General features: G+C 43.5%; 2 protein-coding genes across 2 annotated transcripts; one reads left to right on the top strand and one right to left on the bottom strand.

Annotated features, from left to right (window-relative positions):
* Nucleotides 1-642: 642 nt before the first annotated feature.
* Nucleotides 643-5,572, top strand: LOC137906259 (keratin, type II cytoskeletal 8-like). The gene is made up of 8 exons (XM_068750501.1): nt 643-1,147; nt 2,567-2,775; nt 3,326-3,386; nt 3,484-3,579; nt 3,768-3,932; nt 4,115-4,240; nt 4,317-4,581; nt 4,764-5,572. The coding sequence occupies exons 1-8, from the start codon at nt 749-751 to the stop codon at nt 5,000-5,002; spliced, it is 1,560 nt and encodes a 519-aa protein (XP_068606602.1). The 5' UTR covers nt 643-748; the 3' UTR covers nt 5,003-5,572.
* Nucleotides 5,573-6,557: 985 nt separating this feature from the next.
* Nucleotides 6,558-19,797, bottom strand: zgc:171775 (STKc_p38 domain-containing protein). The gene is made up of 12 exons (XM_068747103.1): nt 19,626-19,797; nt 15,505-15,634; nt 13,184-13,242; nt 11,796-11,907; nt 10,871-10,900; nt 8,814-8,861; nt 8,504-8,618; nt 8,306-8,377; nt 7,911-7,990; nt 7,616-7,694; nt 7,271-7,444; nt 6,558-7,179 (listed from the first exon to the last, which is right to left on the bottom strand). The coding sequence occupies exons 1-12, from the start codon at nt 19,742-19,744 to the stop codon at nt 7,118-7,120; spliced, it is 1,080 nt and encodes a 359-aa protein (XP_068603204.1). The 5' UTR covers nt 19,745-19,797; the 3' UTR covers nt 6,558-7,117.
* Nucleotides 19,798-20,400: the final 603 nt, after the last annotated feature.

The following is a 20,400-nucleotide window of genomic DNA, read 5'->3' as shown; positions in this document are numbered from 1 at the left end:
TGATAAAATGTCTCAACACTTCTGTCCTCTTTTCTAAAATGTTTGGTTTTTATCAACAGTCAGTTCAGCAGTCAGTCAGTTTAGTCCTTTTACCCTTATTTCATTGATTATTTATTGTGTGTGCATGCACTGACTTTGCATGCACATATTTTAATGGGCCATCTATCCATAGACCCCAGGGTTCTGGGACCCCCCCTAGATGCTGCAGCACAGGAAACTGCAATAAATATTATTTAATATTTTCCACCTCTTATCATCTGTACACACCTTCCAATCCCACCATACAGGGTTTGTTATGTGCACAAATGCCTCAACCTCTCAGTAATGTGTTGAATCAGCTGAGATGTGTTTGAATAATTTTAACTTCAGACACGGGGGGGGTCAAACGAAGGACTAGAAGTCCTGCACAATCCTCGCTTGAAAACCTGGTTTTCTCTCACAACACTGAGCGGCTTACAGACAGACCAGGTAATGGTTCTGAGTGACTGGGCTGTGTCATAGACGTGTAAAGTTACAGCCCTGCCTCCCTCTCTCAGGCAGTTCTGCAGCCAATGGCAGCTCAGCACAGGCCCCTCCCACAGCAACAGGCTTTAAAGTGCCTCAGTAGTTTCTCCTCTCTCTCAGCCATTCTGGTCTCCTCTCTCTACCTTCCTGCCTGCCTGCCTTGTCTACTGAGCCAATCGGTCAGACCCTCCCGAATAATTTTATCCACAAGAGAAAACAAAAAATAACTACTCCAGATATCAGAATGGCAACTTCAAGGAACACTTCATACAGTATAAAGGCTTCAGTCCCAAGGAATTACAGCAGCAACTCCTACGCTGGACCAAGTGTCTCCCGCAGAAGCTACAGTGTTAAGAATACTTATGGAAGCAGCAAACCCTTTGGGGGGGCTGGGATCACCAGCACTTCTTCCTACAGCCTGGGATCTAGCATGTCTGGTGCAGGTTCAAGCGGAAACTTCGGAAACTTCGGAAACTTCGGCGGCGGCATGGTTTCCCAGGCCCCCATCACCGCTGTTACTGTCAACAAGAGTCTACTGGCTCCCCTGAACCTTGAGATTGACCCCGCCATCCAAGTTGTCCGCACCCAGGAGAAGGAGCAGATCAAGACCCTCAACAACCGCTTTGCTTCCTTCATTGACAAGGTAAGAGTTTGTAACAAGGAAGATTTGTGTGTCATTCAAACATTTAGTTTTTTGTGGTATTACCTTCTCTTCAAACAGGCAGAAACTGGTTTCAGTGGGTGTCTCAGCAGAGCCCGATCGTGGCATGTTCATTGTCGTTACATTATGCAACGTTGCATAGAAAGAGCTCCATATGTTGGCCACATATCATGCGACACTAATATCTGCTTTTGCTCGGTGGACAAAGTGGACTTATTCCTGTCCCAAACATGCAGTCAGGTCAGGCGGGGACGGAATAAACCTGCTACAGCTCAGACATGAACCTTTTGTCTCAGGCTGTCCTTTTATAGTGAAGAAAAACAGAACGCAGAAAAGAACAACTGAGGACAAGAGAGAGAGACAGAGAGAGAGAGAGAGTGAGCTAAGGGTGTGTCAGGGCAGAGCTCAAGGCCTGTGATAAGAGTTACCTTGGGAATAGTCCTTCCCTCGGATGGGGTGTGGCCCTTTCTGCTGCTCTGGTGGCCCCCACCCCCTCTATACACACACACGCACACGCACACACACACACTGTACTGACTGCTGTTTTTACCTAAATAACAAGAACTCATTACGTTACCCATTCTAACAAGTGTGTTGTCTTTGACTTTTAAATCCTTGGAATCCCCATTTCATCGAGCGTTGGCCTTTTCCTCCGGAGTCCGTTTGTCCTCTGCTGCCGAATCATCGGGTTAATATTTAAAAAGGCCAGCTGGTTTCATGTTCCGGCTAACGCTGGTCGACTGGCTACACGTCGACGCTCCTGCTCCCCGGAGCTCTGACTCAGACGAGTTTCCCTCGCTATCATCCGTCATCTGGGTGCTGGTCCATTTACGGACACTTTATTTGTACTTTGTACTCCTTAAAGAGATTATTGGTCGTACATGTGTCAGTAATTAAAGGGCCACTCCCCGCCTTTACCACTCCATGATACTACTGAACAACCTTCCCCTGACTCGCTACATCCTTCTCCTTCATTACAGCTATAAAACATTTAAATACATATAAATATCTGCCTGATGATAGACATTATTTTCACCACCTTCTATTTTTGCGCTCGTTTGTCTTCTTTGGACTCTGACCCCTGCAGCACAAAAAACAGGAAGCCGTACAGGATAGGGGTTCGCGAGATCTTGTTTGCCCTCCTCCTGTTAGAACACATGTTACAACGCTCCAAAGACAGAATAACAAAGGCCGCAAGCAGTGAATGGGAAGCACGGCAAGGCGGCTCCCAAGGATTGAGGTTTAGGATGTCAACCTAGGCCTCAGCACATCTTTAGAATAACTCATCTCTAACGAAGCATTAATTGTGGTAAACAAGCATGTTTGTCGAAATCATTGTAAAGCATTTTTATTTTTGCTCTACAACATTCCAATTTTTCTGCCTCTGTCGCCATGCAACAGGTTCGCTTCCTTGAACAACAGAACAAAATGCTGGAGACCAAGTGGAACCTGCTTCAGGGACAGACCACCACCCGCTCCAACATCGACGCCATGTTTGAGGCTTACATCACCAACCTGCGCAGACAGCTGGATGGCCTGGGCAACGACAAGATGAAGCTGGAGGCCGACCTCCACAACATGCAAGGCCTGGTGGAGGACTTCAAGAATAAGTGAGTGTGAAGGGGCTCAGGTGGCCGGCAAGCCCTTAAACAGGCCGGAAATGGTTTATCTAGTATTCTTTGCTTTTATAAAGGCGGTATTATTCTCTGAATAATGGGATCAGCACATTGCAATAAAAGCCTTTCCCTACAATGTGGCTACTCCCTACATCTGCCCAGCCGTCTCACATCATGCAAACTCAAGGGACCTAAAATACTTAAAACATATTTGACAGAGTTGGCTGCAAACACAAGTCCCATTACGCCAGAGGACACAAGCACGGAGGGGCTCACACCGACTTGCTTGCGTCTCTTCCTTAAAAGCACATTGGCTTGAGCGTGTCAGTTCAGAGGAGTCCCAAAAGAGGAATACCAGCAAGAGCATTCAGACTCGACTCTGAGGCAACACAGACCTGACTGAGGAGTCCCAAGGGAATGTGCAAGTTAAGGATGGACTAATTCTGCCACCTAGTGTTGGATTAGTCTCCAATCCGAACAGCACGGGCTGAGACGCTTCCTGAGAGCTCAGCGTCTAACCTTGAGCTGCATGCATTTCTTTCAGGTATGAGGACGAGATCAACAGGCGCACAGAGTGTGAGAACGACTTTGTTCTCATTAAGAAGGTAAGCATTCGATCTGTGACTTGCAATTAGGTACAATGGTTGAAATTCCTGTCTGCATTTGTTCTCTCTCACTGTGCAACGCTGCATATTCTGCCAGGATGTCGACGAGGCCTATATGAATAAGGTTGAGCTGGAAGCCAAGCTGGAAAGTCTGACAGATGAGATCAACTTCCTCCGGTCAATCTATGAGGAGGTGAGGGACACAAACCATCCCACTGGTCACTGAAATTACAGAGGAAGAGGAGTTTCATCTTCATCCAGCCATTTCATTTTGACAGTGCCAGTTTTTTCCTGCATCTGCTGAGCATCTTGACTCACCTCCGATTCACCAGCTGGGTTGGTTTTTCTGAACAAATTATCACTCTGATCATTATTGTGCAGGAACTGCGTGAGCTCCAGAGCCAGATCAAGGACACTTCAGTTATTGTCGAGATGGACAACAGTCGTAACCTAGACATGGATTCAATCGTGGCTGAAGTCAGGGCTCAGTATGAGGATATCGCCAACCGGACTCGCGCTGAGGCAGAAACCTGGTACAAGAGCAAGGTAATGGTTTGAACCACGGTTTGAACTTCCCTTACGTTTTCTATTGTAGATACCGAGTGTGTTGTTCGCCTTGGTACTTACCATAGCTCACCATAGCATTCTCCAGTTTTTGAGGCATTACACAAACTGTTCTCATCAACGTGATTTCCGTTTGTCATGATATTTTATTAATTGTTATTTAGTATGAAGAAATGCAGACATCCGCAAATAGATATGGAGATGACCTACGGTCTACCAAGACCGAGATCGCAGACCTGAACCGCATGATCCAGAGACTGACATCGGAGATTGATGGCATCAAGGGACAGGTATGGGACATAGAAGGGTTGTGGCACCGTAGTCCACAATGGACAATGCCTTATTTTTACAATATTGTCTCCCAAGCGTGCCAACCTGGAGGCTCAGATCGCTGAGGCTGAGGAGCGTGGTGAGATGGCTGTGAAGGACGCCAAGGCTCGCATTAAGGACCTGGAAGACGCCCTGCAGAGAGCCAAACAGGACATGGCCCGCCAGATCAGAGAATATCAGGACCTGATGAATGTCAAACTGGCTCTAGACATTGAGATTGCCACATATAGGAAACTTCTAGAGGGAGAGGAGGACAGGCTGTCTTCTGGCATCAAGGCTATCAACATTTCCCAACAGAGCAGTAAGTGATCGTCTTCAAGCTCGCCCTCATTGTCTTTGCATTATTTTATGCTTTATTCTTGCACACTGTGTCAGTTACGGTTGCTTTAAAGTACTCTGTAAATACAGAGGACTGATTTCACATTACCAACTCGGTAGCTTGACAGATTTAACAGTCGAGCCCTGCTTCCCTTCAATCAACAGTGAGCTACGGTGGATATCCTACAGAGAGCATGAAGAGCAGCTACTCAAACACTTACTCCAGCGGTTACAGCGGAGGGTACGGCGGAGGATATGGCAGTGGCTTCAGCAGCAGCGGCTTCAGCGGCAGCAGCTCTGGAGGCTACGCCACCAGTCAGCCCAAGAAGAATGTCGTGATCAAGATGATTGAGACCAGGGATGGCGTAGTGCTGTCTGAATCCTCTGAGGTCGTTGAGGATTGAATTGCCTAGTGTACATGTGTAGCTACCTTTTCTGCCATGTCCTCCACCTTTCTAGCAGTTTTTACTTACAATTCATCCCCCTATGACAAATAAGTCTGAAGTCAAATGCTTGGCAGCCACTCTCTTATCGAGCCTAACACTTTCAACAAAGCAATAAGTGATACTAACATGACCAAAGATCTGAAAGGGACCAAAGAATTAACTTTGTATGTCTAACTCTACTAAAATGTTGATGTGTCTGACAAAATGAGATCGAAACTGAACCAATTCCAACTGATATATTTGACACTCCCTTGAAATCTACAGCTACTTCACACACAATAAGCCATTTCCTTCAAATGAGTATTGCATCAAGTAGACTGTGGCATTGTCAAGAATATGAATGTACTGAAAGTGTCCTCTAATGATGTTGGTCAACTCACGTCTAACATTGCCTGCTAATGAAGGTAGTGCTCGTCTTCGCAGTGCACATCCTGCAACTGAAACGGTTTGACCCCTCAGGAGACTCCCCACGTCACGCTGAGGTGCTGATTTTGCTACCAAAATAAAATAAAAAAAGTGTTAACTAAACAGACACGATGTGCTTGTGTGAGTTTTTTTCATGGTGCATTAAAGAGAGGAATAAAGTAAATGAACATCAATCAATCTTGAAGGGAATCATTTGATTTTATATGGGAATCATTCTCACTCTGTGTAATCCAGATATTTAATATATTACTATTCATAATAATATGTCAAAAACAGTAATAAGAATAATGGTGGCACAGTGGTAAGTGCTGTTGCCTCACAGCAAGGAGGTCACAGGTTCAAATCCAACTGGCAGCATTTCTGTGAGGAGTATGCGTGTTCTCCCCGTGTCTGCGTGGGTTCTCTACGGGTACCCCGGCTTCCTCCCAACACCAATATGCTAATTAGGTGACCTTGTTACACTAAATTGCTCATAGGAGTGTGTGCGTGTGTGTGTGTGTATGAATGATTGTCTGTCTATGTGTGGCCCTGCGATGAACTGGCAGCTTGTCCAGGGTGTACCCCTTTTAAATTCAACTCAAGCCTCCGTGGTGACAAGTATGTAGATTAAAACTTTACGTGTAATCAACTAATTAGCACCGGACTTCGAGCTTATCAGTGGGATGATTGTATTACTCTGCAGCGTTATTGATCGTTAGAACATAATGAAAACGACAGTGGCGCAGGTGGTTGAGCGGGCGGCCTATGATCGAGAGGTTGGTGGTTCGATTCCCGCAGTCTCTGGCAGATGTGAACGCTGTCGTTGTGTCCTTGGGCAAGACACTTCACCCACATTGCCTGTGTGAATGTAGTGAACGAGTGAATGTCGGTGGTGGTCGGGAGGGCCAAATTGGTAGCTTCTGTCAGTCTGCCAGGGCAGACAATAGTAGCTTCACCCGAGGACCACCAAGTATGAATGAATAATGCACAATAAAGCATGAGTTGAGCGCTTTGAGTTTGAGTTTCTCATAGAAAAGTGCTTTATAAGTCCAAAGCATTATTATAAAGATATATTTACTAAGTTCAGAATAGATGTTTGTTAGGCATCACATTTACTTTATTATCTTGGTCAGTTTTACATTATATTCTGTTCTTGATTCAGTTTGTTGTTTTCATTAAGGTTGCAAAATAGGGTTTTACAACATGCATGGCTAATCATATATATTTTTACACTGAGCTTTCCAGTTTCAGATGTTTAATTGAAAGGAACACAAACACAAACATTTGACAGGCAACATAATTGTGTACAACAACAATAATAACAGTTAAACATGCTTTGGACCGAGATATTTTGCATTTTTGATGAACTTATACAGCCAAAATGAACAAGCAATTCCAACATTTCTCAATAACTTTATACCTAATGTCAGTCTGAACTCCACTCAATGCTTCGTAACGCTTTTTAAGGTCTTAATACATGACCACCTGTATACAGTATATCAAATGCAGCAAAAACAAAGATAGAGAAAGACATACATATTTCTGTGTTTCATAATTAGATATTTTCTCTGAGGTTGACAGTGTAGTTGACCGTTGAAGAATGTGTGTGTACTGTGTGTCTATATTTATAGTGTTACATATGTTTTAGTCTCCACCTCATCACGCCATCTACATTGCTGTCTTACTGGGGTTGTCAGGGTCGAATGTCATGATCTCCATGTGGATAAGACCTAATATCCAGTCCAAGGAAAGAAACAAAGAAACCGTGTTAACACGCTAGAGACTCGAAGACTGACAAATGATCCGCTCAGCTATACGTACTCTTCCACTCCCCGACACCAAGTTGAAGGCTTTCGAACGAATCGTCATATCGTTCAGAATCTGGCTCGCATTCTGGGTCATGATATTCAGCGAGGAAAGGGTGTGACAGTCCCTGCTTAGCCGTCAGCCTCGTCTCTGGGTCCAGCAGTAGTATCCCCTCCATGAGGTCTACAGCTGGAACCATCGACACAGAAAACAACAAAAATTATGTCCATATACATGTAACTTCATTTCATTAAACCTTTTTGGGAACAATGGATCATATTGGTGGAGAGACATTAGTTGATTGGTGATAAAAAATATTTTATAATAATAATGAGTCAACATGCCGGATCCTTCCTGTACCATTTTTGTCCATGTGTGGAAAAACATCTTTGAAGTTCTTCTTTTTTTGTATTGGAAGGCCTTGCATGTATGATTGTGCCTGGAAAACATTTAAATTTACGGCATGAAAAAGCATAGTAAAAGCAGATGTATGGATATGGACACGATCTACTATTCAACCAGAAATGAAAATTCAGTTTCTAATTCTAATGCCAAATGAAAATCAGAAATGAAATGAAAATCAGAAATGAAAAATTACAGAATAAAACATTTTATAGAATCGTTCATGCAGACATGCAGATGAGACAAAACGCACGTCTTTACTCTGCATCCTCTGAACCAGGGAGGAGTCTGGTGTTCCTGTCAAATGAAGGATCTTCTTCAGCTGATCAATACCTGGATGTGATAATTAAGGAAGTCACCCAATTTGGTGCCAGAGCATGATGATGATGATGATGATGATAAGAATCTCATTTCTTCTCAGTGGCCTTTGTTCACTCTAGATACTTTCCTAGTGTAACACACAACCATTCACTCTCACATTCATTAAATTGAGAGTTACCAGTGCACCTCTTCTGCATGTTTTGGTGATGGAAACAAGCCAGCAAACCGGAAGGAACTCTTGCAGATAGAGGGAGAACATAACAATGCCACAATAAAAAATGTCCCAGGTCCTCAGTCTCTTAAGCAGAGCAGATTGTGTGAGGATACTGTCTGCTCCTTGGAAAAGCACATGGCCAGTGATCATCTCAACTAGGATACAGGCAGCTGACCAGACATCCACTGTCAGGAAGAAGGCCGGAAAATAAGTTAAAAGCAATATGTGATTCTCTGTTACAGCAATACTATGTAAGGTTTACAACAAAATGAACTAAATGTTTGTATTAAAGGAGGTTTATAGTATATTACCTGTCTGACTATAGTGCATCCAGTTGAAAATGACCTCTGGAGCTCTGTACCAGCGCGTCACAACATAGCCAGTCATTTCACTCTCTGTCTGCCTTGCAAGACCAAAATCCAGGATCTAAGAATCAGTTACCAAAATTACAAACTACATTTCCATTCTTACATTGATTTGTCGTGTATTTTGTTCTTTCAGTTAATGATTTTTTTTTATCCACGACAACTCACAATATAAAAAGTTAGACAGAACAAAAAGTGCAAACCTCAAACAAGTTGCCTCTTTATGCCAAAACAACTAGAAGCATTGCACACTTACCTTTAATTCACAGTTCTCATTCACAGCAAGGTTATTGGGCTTCAGATCCTGAAATTGAAACAAGACTTAAGATTTAATCTTATTATGACTTCTAGTAAACACAAACTTTGATTCATTCATTCACTTTCTTCCACTTTTTCTGGGTCACGGGGGTTGCTGGAGGCTTTCCCAGCTTGTTATGGGCAGAGGCAGGGTACACCCTGAATGCGTTGCCAGCGCATTGTGGTGCTACACAGACAACTGTTCACCCACACATTCATACACTGTGGACAGTTTTGTGCATGTCCTCAGTGAGTATGACCTCTCCTATGCTGTAATGACGACCTACAGCCTGTTGGGGGCAGCATTACCTAGCATATTACAATGTAGTGAAAAAGAGGGGACAGGAAGGACGCAGAGTCGGAGGATAAATCATGGAGAAGGACGTGCGATCCGAGGGAGTTTGAGATGGAACCAGGCAACTTACACTTATGAACAGATTACATATTTGGGCTGTGTTCTTGACAAATACCTGTTTGGTGATAGTATGGCAACTAAGGTGATCAAAAAAGTCAATCAAATAATTTGATTTTTGGGAAGAATGTCTAATTTTGTCAACAAAAGTGCTCTCCGGACTCTTGCTGCAGCCCTCGTTCAGCCCCTCTTTGACTATGCTAGCACCTCCTGGTATTCCAACATCAAAATGTCCCTGAAAACCAGGCTCCAAACTTCCCAAAAGAAACTGATTCGGCTACTCCTCAATCTGGGGCCCATGACCCACCTTCTTCCTGGACATTTTGCTAGCCTAAAATGGCGCAGGGTAGAAGACAGGGTTAAACAACTCAAAATGGGATTGGCATTTAAAATAGTCAATGCAGCTCTGCCCTCAGTCCCCTCAATCCCTGCATACCTGACTAGAAAACGACAATCAGCGATTGCAGACCCCGCCTCCAAAAGACTATTCGATCTTGTGAGACAGTAAACAGGGCTTCCAGATCAGAGGGGCCAAACCTGCTCTAGCTTTCTGCTCCGGAACGTACTACAAGACTCCTTCTGGACTCTTTTTCCCATCATGCCATTTGTGTCCCTCCCTCTTAAAGTGGCAGTTTACAGCACAGGCACAATTCCAGATGTAAAAATAATTCTAGAATCTGGATCCAGATCCAGATCAATGCCTTTTTTTTTTTTTTTTCTTCTTTTTTTACCTTGTCTGCATTCAAAAAAAAGATCCAGATCAATGCCATTCTCGGGGAGGACCGAGCCACGGACAGAACCTTGCTTGTGTAACAAATTTCAAGTCGATTAGGTTACTAGTTTTTGAGTTATGTGCTCGGACAGACAAGCAAACAGACAAACGCACCCAATTGCAATACCCTCGCTTCCGCTTCGGCGAGGGTAACAACTGTTGAGATGCGTGATGTTTCACTAAAACAAAAAATATTTCGTCAAAGTCAGCGATCAGCTTTAAATTTGTCTGCAAAAAAAAGCTTGTTTTCTCAGCTTTTTGTTGTTGTTTGTTGTTGTGCTTTGTTTTCAATTGTTGTCTATGCTCCATGTACCTGGTTAACTGTTAATGTGTTTCGTTTTTGCTTGTTCTGCAAATAAGTGATACTTATTTCTGTTGTTTTCTTCTTCATGATATGTCTTAAGCGACATATAGACTGGAAAATACGGTCGATTGAGAAAAAGATCAAAGATATGTGTTTTCTCTCACAAGGGCCCCTTGTGTGAAAGTTGAGTGTGTGACCCTCAACTCCAAAATTGTGTGTGTGTGTGTGTGTCCCAACCTGACACTGAAATGTAAAAGTAACAGCTTTACTGTGACCTGCATGCTGGAATTACAGAATTTAAACTTTATTGAAAAAAGTAATCTCATTATTGTAACCAATTGTTCAAGTACTGAGCTTCTGGTCTAAGTTGTGCAGACCTGTCCATGAAGCCAGTTGATTCATGGCAATAAGTGTTTCCATATGCCAAACGATACCACATAAAGTCCTTTCCATTTCAAGTAAACACACACTAATTATCACTGAGACATAAAGGAAGCAATGAGGAGTGTATAAAGTCCAAATACCAACCCGATGAATGATCCCCGCAGAGTGAATGTACTGTGAAAAGAAAAGGAAATTGTAGTCTTACTTATACAATACAAACCAGCATACAGAGACGAGTGAAGAACACAGACCCACATGTTTATACATCACAGTTAGTGCCCCAAATAATAAATAAAAAGCCAAAATGTACTCTTCTTTTAACACTGTTTTGGTCTGTTCCGCCTTTGAAATGCCTCGAGAGCTGCTTGACCAGGGATTGGCAACCCACGGCTCCAGAGCTGCATGTGGCTCTTTCATCATTCTGTACATTGTTCTGTAGTATTTTAATTAACTCCTTCAATGCCGTGACAAATATATTTGTCCAAATAAATCCAAAACGTCACTATCAAGTACATTTTTTGCGTGTATTGCATTTTTTGAATATCCTCCTCCTGTATATCTCCTGTACTGTAATGATGACCTACATATCTGTTGGGTGCAGCATTGCCATTCTTGTTTTCTTTAGATGTTCACCATCATGTAAGCAGTGCATGTAGCATCAAACTGACTCAAGAAGCGTGACTCCTGCTTCTCTACAGCACGAGAGAAGCAGGAGTCACTCTGTTTTAGTCAGTTTGGGAGACTCCAGCTTGAGGTAAGATGGCTAAGATGGTGTCGCAGCTGGCATTTTAACTGATTTATTTTACATTATTACTTTATTGAGTTAACACCTTCAGCAGAGTCACCTCATTTCACACTCTATACCTCTAACAGTTATAGTCTTTCAGTACCTCTATTTTAACTTCCAGTGCTACATTGCTCTTTACCTCAGAATTTCAATAATGTCAAATGTTTCAGCAGGAAGCAGTCACCTGCTTCCTGTGTCTAACGTACACATTAGTTTTGTGGCCTATTTTAGTATTGACACTGAGAGGATGGGCAGGGATCAAGTAACTAAAGTCTAGAGCACCTTGAGTCCTTTAAGAAGCTGGTAGAACAGGTATGTGATGATGCGATCAGTTAGTCTCCTCCTCTTCATGATGTGGCCAAGATCCTGGGCTACAAATGGCATCACAATATAACTACAGAAAGAGTAGAAGGCACGTGAGGGAGACAAACAGTGAAAGAGAGAGCAAAATATTAAAACACAAAGATCAACAACAAGGTAAGGGGCAAAAAGTAGGACAAAAAGGGTCCAAGAGGTCATCACTATGGTAATGAAATAACATAACCAACCATAACAACCATCAGAGAGCTTCCTCTCAAGAACCCTTGCTTTCGTTTTTCTATCTGCTCCTCCTGTCTGCCCCCCTCCCCCATCTGCTGCATTCTCCGTCCTGTCTCATCTTGGGCCCGCTGCTGCGCTCTTGTCAACTAAAATCATGGATTCATTGGTCTCTTAGAGTAATTGATTAAAAAAAAATCACAGACGCACGGCAACCTGGGGGGGAGCCGGCCTGTCCAGATGGTACTATCGTGGTAGGATTTACAATTGATGCCTGGGATAAATGGAGGGTGGTCTGTCTCTCGGTCTTATTTGTAAAGGATGTTGAGGATATTTGGCTTATTGGTGTCAGGGCATTTCCTTATTGGGACAGGAATTGCCCTGATGTACTGGAAAGTCTCCAAGACGCTGGATTTCAAAGTTCTTGATTAATTCATGATGGATCTAAAAGTGCTCTTTGGTGCTTTGGGGAACCGTGTGGTGGCTCGAATCAAGGACCTGAGCAGGGAGCTTAGGGATCGATCCGGGGAGGACCGGCAGAAAATGGATAACATATTGCGTCAGCAGGGAGAACTGTATCGGCAGATCTCCGGACTTGGCGCTGGCTTGGAGGGACTTTGAAGTCTCGCCTTAGCTCCCGAATTGAGGAATAACTAAGGATGAATTGCCTATTTGGATGAACACTTTACCTATTGATGGTGAGTGCGCACTCTGCTGTTATTACGGCCGTAGCACCAGCACCCCCTGCTAGTCACCCCCCTTCCCCCCTCAAGACAGTTATCCTTACAGCTAGGCCATATCTGTCTGAGTCATAACAACTCCACATGGCAATTTCTCAGGATGAACTGGTTCCATCTTCTCATTGAAAAAATCCCGGTGCATTTCCTGTGCAGCGTGTCATTCCTATATACAGTATGTGTGTTCTTTTGTGCTGATTGTGCTTGTTACTGCTGTTTTCTGTATCTTCTGAGAAGAGAGTTGTGTTGGCGGCGTGAGAGATTGCTGCGGCCCGATGCTCACTCATCAAACTTGTTTCGTTGTTGTACTGTACTCCATTCCATTCCACATGCACACAATGGCTGAACGAGCTGTAACACCTAGCAGAAGAAGGTGTCCTCAAACTTTCAACTCACAAAGTCTTGAATTTTTCCAGCGTGGAGTCTGGTGTGAAGACATCAAGGAGGCGGATCACCTTTAAAAAGAAACGTAAAGAAGAATTTTTGTCTGTTGTAAAGATATATAAGATAAAAAAAAAATCTGCGACTGGTGAGATTTGTAAACTAGTCACTGTTTTAATGTTTTCTTATGTACTCCACTTCTTAGAGACCCCTTCTAAAGCATTCACGGATCCAGCACTGACAGCACTGTTTCAATGTCCTGAAGAAATTTAAGCTCATGCAAAAAAAAAAAGACTTCCTATGTTTGCTCTGAATACAAAAGAAATGCTGACAACAACAGATTCAGAGTTTCATGTTGTGTATCACAATATTGACTTGCTGGAAAATACATACATCCAGAAAGGTCACCCGGCCCAAAGTATAATTGCAAATGATTGATCGATGTTTGCAGCAAACTCTATTTCTGCGGCACTCGTCACATTGTGAACTAATAGGCTTCAGACTGAATTACTACGACTGTATTTTCAGCTTGTCCCATCAGGGTTCGCCACAGTAAATCAACTTTATCAACTTCGCCCTGTCCTTCACATCGTCCTCCCCAACACCAGCCACTCTCATGTCATCCCTCACTACGTCCATGTATCTTCTCCTGGGTTGACCTCTGGCCCTGTTCCCTGGCAGTTCCATCCTCAGCATCCTTCTGCCGATATCCCTATCTCTCCTCCAGACATGTCCAAACCATGGATGTCTCTCTAGTCTTATCTCCAAAATGTCTAACCTTTACTGTTTATTGCCTCATATCTAATCATATCCAACCTGGTCAGTCCCAAGGAGAACCTCAGCATCTTCATCTCCGCCACTTCTAGCTCCGCCTACTGTCTTTTCCTCAGAGCCACTGTCTCTTAAGGTCGTTTTCACACCGGACCAAGACTTGGTTTGATTGGGGAGCTGAAAGTCGCAACATTATACCATTCATAGTTTGTTGAAAGGTCTGCTTTCACTCTGTGAATTTTTGTTTTGGTTTAGAGTGCAGCAGTCATTCAAAGAGGGGAAGTTAATCATAAATGCTACACAACGCTAGTCTTTTTTAACAAAGAAAAAGTCGCTCGGGATCGGTAAAATGTCCGGATCAGTTCAGAACAACGGAATGAAAAACTTGGAAAATGCTCCTGTGGATTTTATACTTCAAGATTGCTGATTTGCTCATTTCACTGTCAATCAATTCTTCACTTCCTTTCCACACTCTCCATCTCTCTGGACTGTTGACCTTAGGTACTTGAAGTCCTCTACCTTCTTTACATCTATTCCTTGTAACTTCAATGTTCCCCCCTGGGATCTTCTCATTTGCACACATGTCCTCTGTTTTACTCCTGCTCACCTTCATTCCTCTTTTCTCGAGCAGACCTCCACTTCTCTAGATTCTCCTCTACCTCCTTCCTGCTGTCCCTGTAGATCACAATGTCATCTGCAAACATCATATTCCAAGGAGCTTCCTGTCTCACCTCATCTGCTATTCTGTCCATCAGCATGGCAAACAAAAAGGGGCTCAGAGCTGATCCCTGGTGCATCCCACCTCAACACTAAACTCCCTTGTCACTGCTGCTGCACACTTCGCTGCTGTCGTACAACTGTACTGCATGTCCTGAACTACTCTGACATACTTCTCTGCTACTCCAGACTTCCTCATGCAGTACAACAGTTCTTCTCCAGGCACCCTGTCATAGGCTTTCTCTAGATCCACAAAGACACAATGCAGCTGATTCTGACCTTCTCTGTACTTCTCCATTGCTAGCCTCAACGCAAACATTGTGTCTGTGCTACTCTTCCTCAGCATAAAGCACTCATTAGTGATTTTACACCGAGCTTGCAAATAACAGAAGAGAGACCAACCTGACCACTAAAACTACTTTAGTCAGTGCTTATATGGGGAAAAGAAAGCAAAAATAATGAGTCTAACTTCAAAAGAAAATGAAGTTTAGTGAACACTGGACTACCATGCCTCACCTATAACTGCTGCAGTTAGAGGAATAAAGTGCCCAAACGTCATGGCATCAGTTTCTACAAGTAAATACAGTTTATGTTATGTAATTTGTGATCCTTAGTGAGTACTGGTTCTCCTGGTCACTGGCCAAAATATTCCTATGCATGTAATTAACTACAACCCCATGAGGTCTACTAGCCAACAGTGTGACAGTGTCTGCACTATGGCTTGTAACTGCTAGTTTAATATTAGTAAGAATTTATATAATACACTTAACTGTTTCTGATTAAAGGCAAAGTAATTAATGTTGAATTAAAATGCAGGTTTCAGTTTACAGTCTGATTACATCACTTACATTTTCGTGCTGTATGTGTCGGAGCAGCCGGAGCTCCCTGTAGGCCCTTGTGGCATGAATGAGCGACTGGAAAGGACGATACAGCTTCTTAATGGCCACTTTCTCCTTTGTTTTCTGATCAATAGCAGAACTATATGGGAATAAAACACCATGAACAGGATCTGACACAATGAATCATAAGGCCACTGATGTAAACCGCAACTGTGATTGACTGAGCAAAAGTTTTAACTATAAAATGTTTAGAAATATGTTACATTTTAGTGTCACAAACACAATGTTCCACAGTAGATGGTTTCAAACAGTATAAAACTCAAATATATTCATCATCATCATTATTATTGTATTAGCGGTTAAATGGATAATGAACTGACTTATTGCAGTACTACTGTAAATTTGTACACCGTAAATTTCACACTCATTTCAACCACTTGCACGCAGGAGCGGAGACAGGGACAGCGACAAGGAGGTGAAGTACAGGTTTAGCAGGGAGCTGAAGATGGCTAAATCAGTATATGCACGCAGACTCCAGCAGCAGTTTTCTGCTAGCGACGCTGCAGCAGTTTGGAGGGGCCTGAGGACCATTACCAACTACAAGCCCAAAGCCCACCGAGCTCTGAACGACCTGCCGTTTGCCCAGCATTTAAATATGCACTACGGCCGCTTTGACCAACCAGCCCCCCACACCCCTCCTGACTCTCCGGTCACCCCCTCCACCACCCACAGCATGGAGGGCAAACCACCAAATGCCTCCATAGACACTCCCCCCACCCCCCTGTCCTCTGCATCCAGGAGCAAGATGTGCACAGACAGTTCATGAAGCTGAACCCCCGCAAAGCTTCGGGGCCGGACAATGTTTCCCCCTCCACCCTGAAACATTGTGCCAGTGAGCTGACTCCTGTCTTCACAGACATCTTTAACACCTCCCTGGAGTCCTGTCATGTGCCAACCTGCTTCAAGTCCTCCACCATTGTTCCTGTCCCCAAGAAGCCAACGATCACAGGACTTAATGACTACAGACCGGTGGCACTGACATCTGTAGTCATGAAGTCTTTTGAGCGCCTGGTTCTCCACCACCTGAAGACCCTCACCGCCCCCCTCCCGGACCCGCTGCAATTCGCATACCTAGCTAAAAGGTCTGTAGATGACGCAGTCAATCTGGCCCTCCACTTCATCCTGCAGCATCTGGACTCCCCAGGAACCTACGGCAGGATCCTGTTTGTGGACTTCAGCTCTGCGTTCAACACCATCCTCCTGGGACTGCTCCAGGACAAGCTGCTCCAGCTCAACGTGCCCGACTCCGGTCCCTGTCTCCGTTGTTTGCTCTGCTTTGCGGCTTGTTCGAGGGCTGCCTTCCCCTCACAACACAACCGCCTCTCTGCATGTCCCCATTGGATCACCGGATCACTGCTGAGTAGATGCTCCTGCAGTCTTTCTACTCCTTCCTGCTTCTTCACTGTGCAACTGTAGGGCCGGGCGGTAGCGCCCCCTGGCCTTGTTGGCTATGTGCGTATTATAATACAGTTTACGTAGAAATTCAAGAGGGTGGCCGTTCCGTGCTCTTCCAGAATGGGCATATGGCCAGTTCGCCCCTGTCAATCACCCCCCTCCAATTCCCCAAGAAGAACAATGGAGTGCCCAGTTGGAGCGCTATCCCCACCACAATAAGGTGACAGTTCAGGGGAGAGAACTCACAACAAGCTTGGCTAATAACACATGTCACATGGCCATTTAGGTTATCATCTAACTTAACCAACCCACATTTGAACCAATCAGAAATGTTCCAAGAAAAATCAGATTGAACTTGTAATAATATAGTCTGACCTTTTTTTCTTGTTGAGTCCTGTGTAAAATGTCTTCATTACAGTAGTTTTATCTTATTTCTTTAAATCTATCCTGTTTTAGTCTTTAGTAAAAGACAAAACAAAACCTGTGGATTTAATCTAATTTGCATCATTATTTTAAGAGACACCAGTTAGAATAAGGAGCTAAGTCAAAACCTATATTTTTGTTACTGTATGTTTTCACATCAGAAATATATGTTCGTTACCAGAGAAAAACATGTTCAATGATTAAGAAATCAGCTTTGCAGGTAGTGCCTCATCTGATGATTAAAGGAATGCATCCAGACATGAAACATGTTCTGATTTGTATTTGTATTTCGAACCACACCCATCTACATACCAGTGATTCAAACTTTAAGAATATGATAATGTTAAATCCCGAGCCCTCTAATGGTTAAAACTGGATCTGCTGACTATCTTGAGGGAAAAGCCACCATTTTCTTCAGTCCTTTGGCCGGTGGTATTGTGACACCTAGTTACTGCAATTCACCTCATTCTCTGAAGCGCATGAATAAACTGCTGCAGATACCATCCCATGAAAATGTTTTTCTTTTTCAAACTTCTTTTTTGTCTCATATGTCATTAATCACGAGAAAAAAAATCATTGATGGAGTTAATTTCCAGTTTAAATGAAACATCCATTATAGTTGGGCTGATCCGCCACCCGAAAGGTAAAGCTCTCCATTTATCAGTCAATCTCCGTTCCTACCCTAACCTATGGTCACAAACTTTGGGTAGTGATTGAAAGAACAAGGTCACAGGTACAAGTGGCTGAAATGAGCTTTCTCCGTAGGGTGAAAGTGTGAGATGCTCCCTCAGAGCGCTGAGATCTCCGCTCGTCTTAGGCTCGACGCGACCCGATCCTGGATAAGCGGTTTGAAGATGGATGGAGGATTCACAGCATTTTCATTCGCCAATCACATACACACACGGCGCGCTGTGTGCACGTGTGTGTGGAGAAACACTCTTCCTTATCTCCTGCATGAGTTGAAGAAGAAGAGCAGAGTGGACAATGTTCTGGCAAAAATTGCATACAATGTTTTTGTGTGTGCTGAAATGTCCCTCACGTCACATGGTAGCGTGCTCGGTATGAATGTACTTTTGCTTCCGGGTTTAGAGCGTTTCTGACGGAGCTGTTTAATACAGAAATGACGGACGCTGTCCTGCAGCATCTGTTTGCTACTTTGACCAAAGACTGGCACAGATATTTCATATAAGTGTCTGAGAACTGCGTTAACTTGTAGAAAAGGGGTAAAATATGTCTCCTTTAAATCAATTTGTAAACTTGGCCAGAATGGTGGCGCAGTGATCGTGCTGCTGCCTGACAGAAAAAAAGTCACAGGTTACACAAAATTGTCCATAGGTGTGAGTGTGTGTGTGTGATTGATTCTCTGTGTGTGTGGCCCTCGCGGCTTGTCCAAGTTGTACCCTGCCTCTGATACATAGACTGCTGGGATAGGCTCCAGCATGAGCCGGTAATGGACACAGCGATTAAGAAGATACATTTATTAAGTTGCAAACTTTTTGTTTTTATAACAACATATTGGTGCATTGATTCAGCCAATGACATGAAGAACTAAGTTTCATAATTGGGTTGGAAAGCCTAAAGGAAAGTTCCAACTGTCCCTGGTCTCCTCTAAACTATACTGCAAGCTGATGCCTTTGCTCGCCTCTCACTGGCCACGTGTGATAACATCAAGACAAGACCCCTCCTGTCAGTCTCGCATCAGACGGACCTGAGATATGCAGGAGCATTTTAGGCTGGGCTTCTCTGGGATGCCTAAACAGATTCTTGTCTGTCAGAGAACGTGCACTGACTTGCTGATTTGCCTCCGGAGGACAAAGGCGTTCCTGTTTGAAGACGTTAGTGTAGTCTGGCCTCATGTAATATATTATGTTAGTGGAACATAGACTTAAAAGACTATAGTAAACGAATATATACGGTGAACAAGAAGAGCAATGAGTCACCAGCCGATATGATCAAATATTTGATCCGTTTTATAACAGACGGCTTGTAATGAAGACTGTGTATTTTGGAAGTGTGTAACTGTACCCTTAAATCATCTCTTGTACTCTGTTATGTAAAATAATACATTTTACTATGAGGGATGGATTTACTATTCTGTCTGTCACAGTGAGACAAGGTTAAAAATAACTTTCACATCCTTGGTGCTAAAACCGGCCTAATTATAGATCTTTACGATAATTAGGCTGAAATATATATTCTCCTCGTCAGTATACCTGAGCGCCCCCCCCCCCCCCCCCCCAAAAAAAACTCACCAGACTGTTCCGTAAGCTCCGGAACCCACCGCCCTCAGCGCCGAGTATCTCTGCGGGATGTCCCAACTCGTTTTCTGGATTTCCAGTCTGTGAAAGCCAGATCTGACGGACGAGTCCATAACTGGAAACTCCGTGACGCTCTTTGGTTTCAATTTCCACTCTGGCTTTTGATCGTAACTTTATGAGTTTTGGACTCTGGACCTGACAGGTAGAGACTTAAGGAACCGCCCCTGTTTCTACATATTCTCCCCCATCAGTCCTCCTCCTATTGGAACTCCCCCTGTCATTCCAATCAGCGGCAATGGCATGTTGGCCCGTCCGTAATGTTGACACCCATTTAGAAAATGACGTCATTACGGGAGAGTTGAAAAACAATGGAATAATTACAGAAACTGGAGCTACTTTGACTGGAATATTTACATGCTATACTTCTGCACAGTTTAGAGGAATCTATTCTACTCAACACAACTATATACAGAACATTAGTTACTTCACAGATCAATATCTTGTCCTATAAACATACGCAATGTTTATAAAAAAAAAAGTAACCCGTTTAATTTCACTGTGAAATAAATAGTTGTTTGAGCAATTCATTGACTGACAGACAGAAGGTCAATGATTTTTCAAAGACTTACATGTTAAGGTTTACAAATGTAAATTGGATTACTGTGGGTCGAAGAAAGAGACGAAGACGGGTGCATCAGCAGCGAGAGAAGATGGAATGGAAGTGTTTAGGACTGAGAGTAGGGACTTTGAATGTTGGGATGATGACGGG

The sequence above is a fragment of the Brachionichthys hirsutus genome, chromosome 2, assembly GCF_040956055.1.
Source record: "Brachionichthys hirsutus isolate HB-005 chromosome 2, CSIRO-AGI_Bhir_v1, whole genome shotgun sequence".
Lineage (NCBI taxonomy): Eukaryota > Metazoa > Chordata > Actinopteri > Lophiiformes > Brachionichthyidae > Brachionichthys > Brachionichthys hirsutus.
The sequence above is the reverse complement of the archived record's forward strand: the minus strand, read 5'-3'. Positions and strand labels throughout refer to the sequence as shown.

What these genes read in the sequence shown, in the direction of transcription:
- zgc:171775 (XM_068747103.1), bottom strand. Translation starts at nt 19,744, where the DNA reads ATGGACTCGTCCGTCAGATCTGGCTTTCACAGACTGGAAATCCAGAAA. An exon ending in GACACATACAGCACGAAAAT is followed by an intron (nt 13,243 to 15,504) that starts GTAAGTGATGTA and finishes TTCTTTTTAAAG; the next exon opens with GTGATCCGCCTCCTTGATGT. An exon ending in ATGAGAACTGTGAATTAAAG is followed by an intron (nt 8,619 to 8,813) that starts GTAAGTGTGCAA and finishes ACTGATTCTTAG; the next exon opens with ATCCTGGATTTTGGTCTTGC.
- LOC137906259 (XM_068750501.1), top strand. Translation starts at nt 749, where the DNA reads ATGGCAACTTCAAGGAACACTTCATACAGTATAAAGGCTTCAGTCCCA. An exon ending in GTGGAGGACTTCAAGAATAA is followed by an intron (nt 2,776 to 3,325) that starts GTGAGTGTGAAG and finishes CATTTCTTTCAG; the next exon opens with GTATGAGGACGAGATCAACA. An exon ending in CAACATTTCCCAACAGAGCA is followed by an intron (nt 4,582 to 4,763) that starts GTAAGTGATCGT and finishes TTCAATCAACAG; the next exon opens with TGAGCTACGGTGGATATCCT.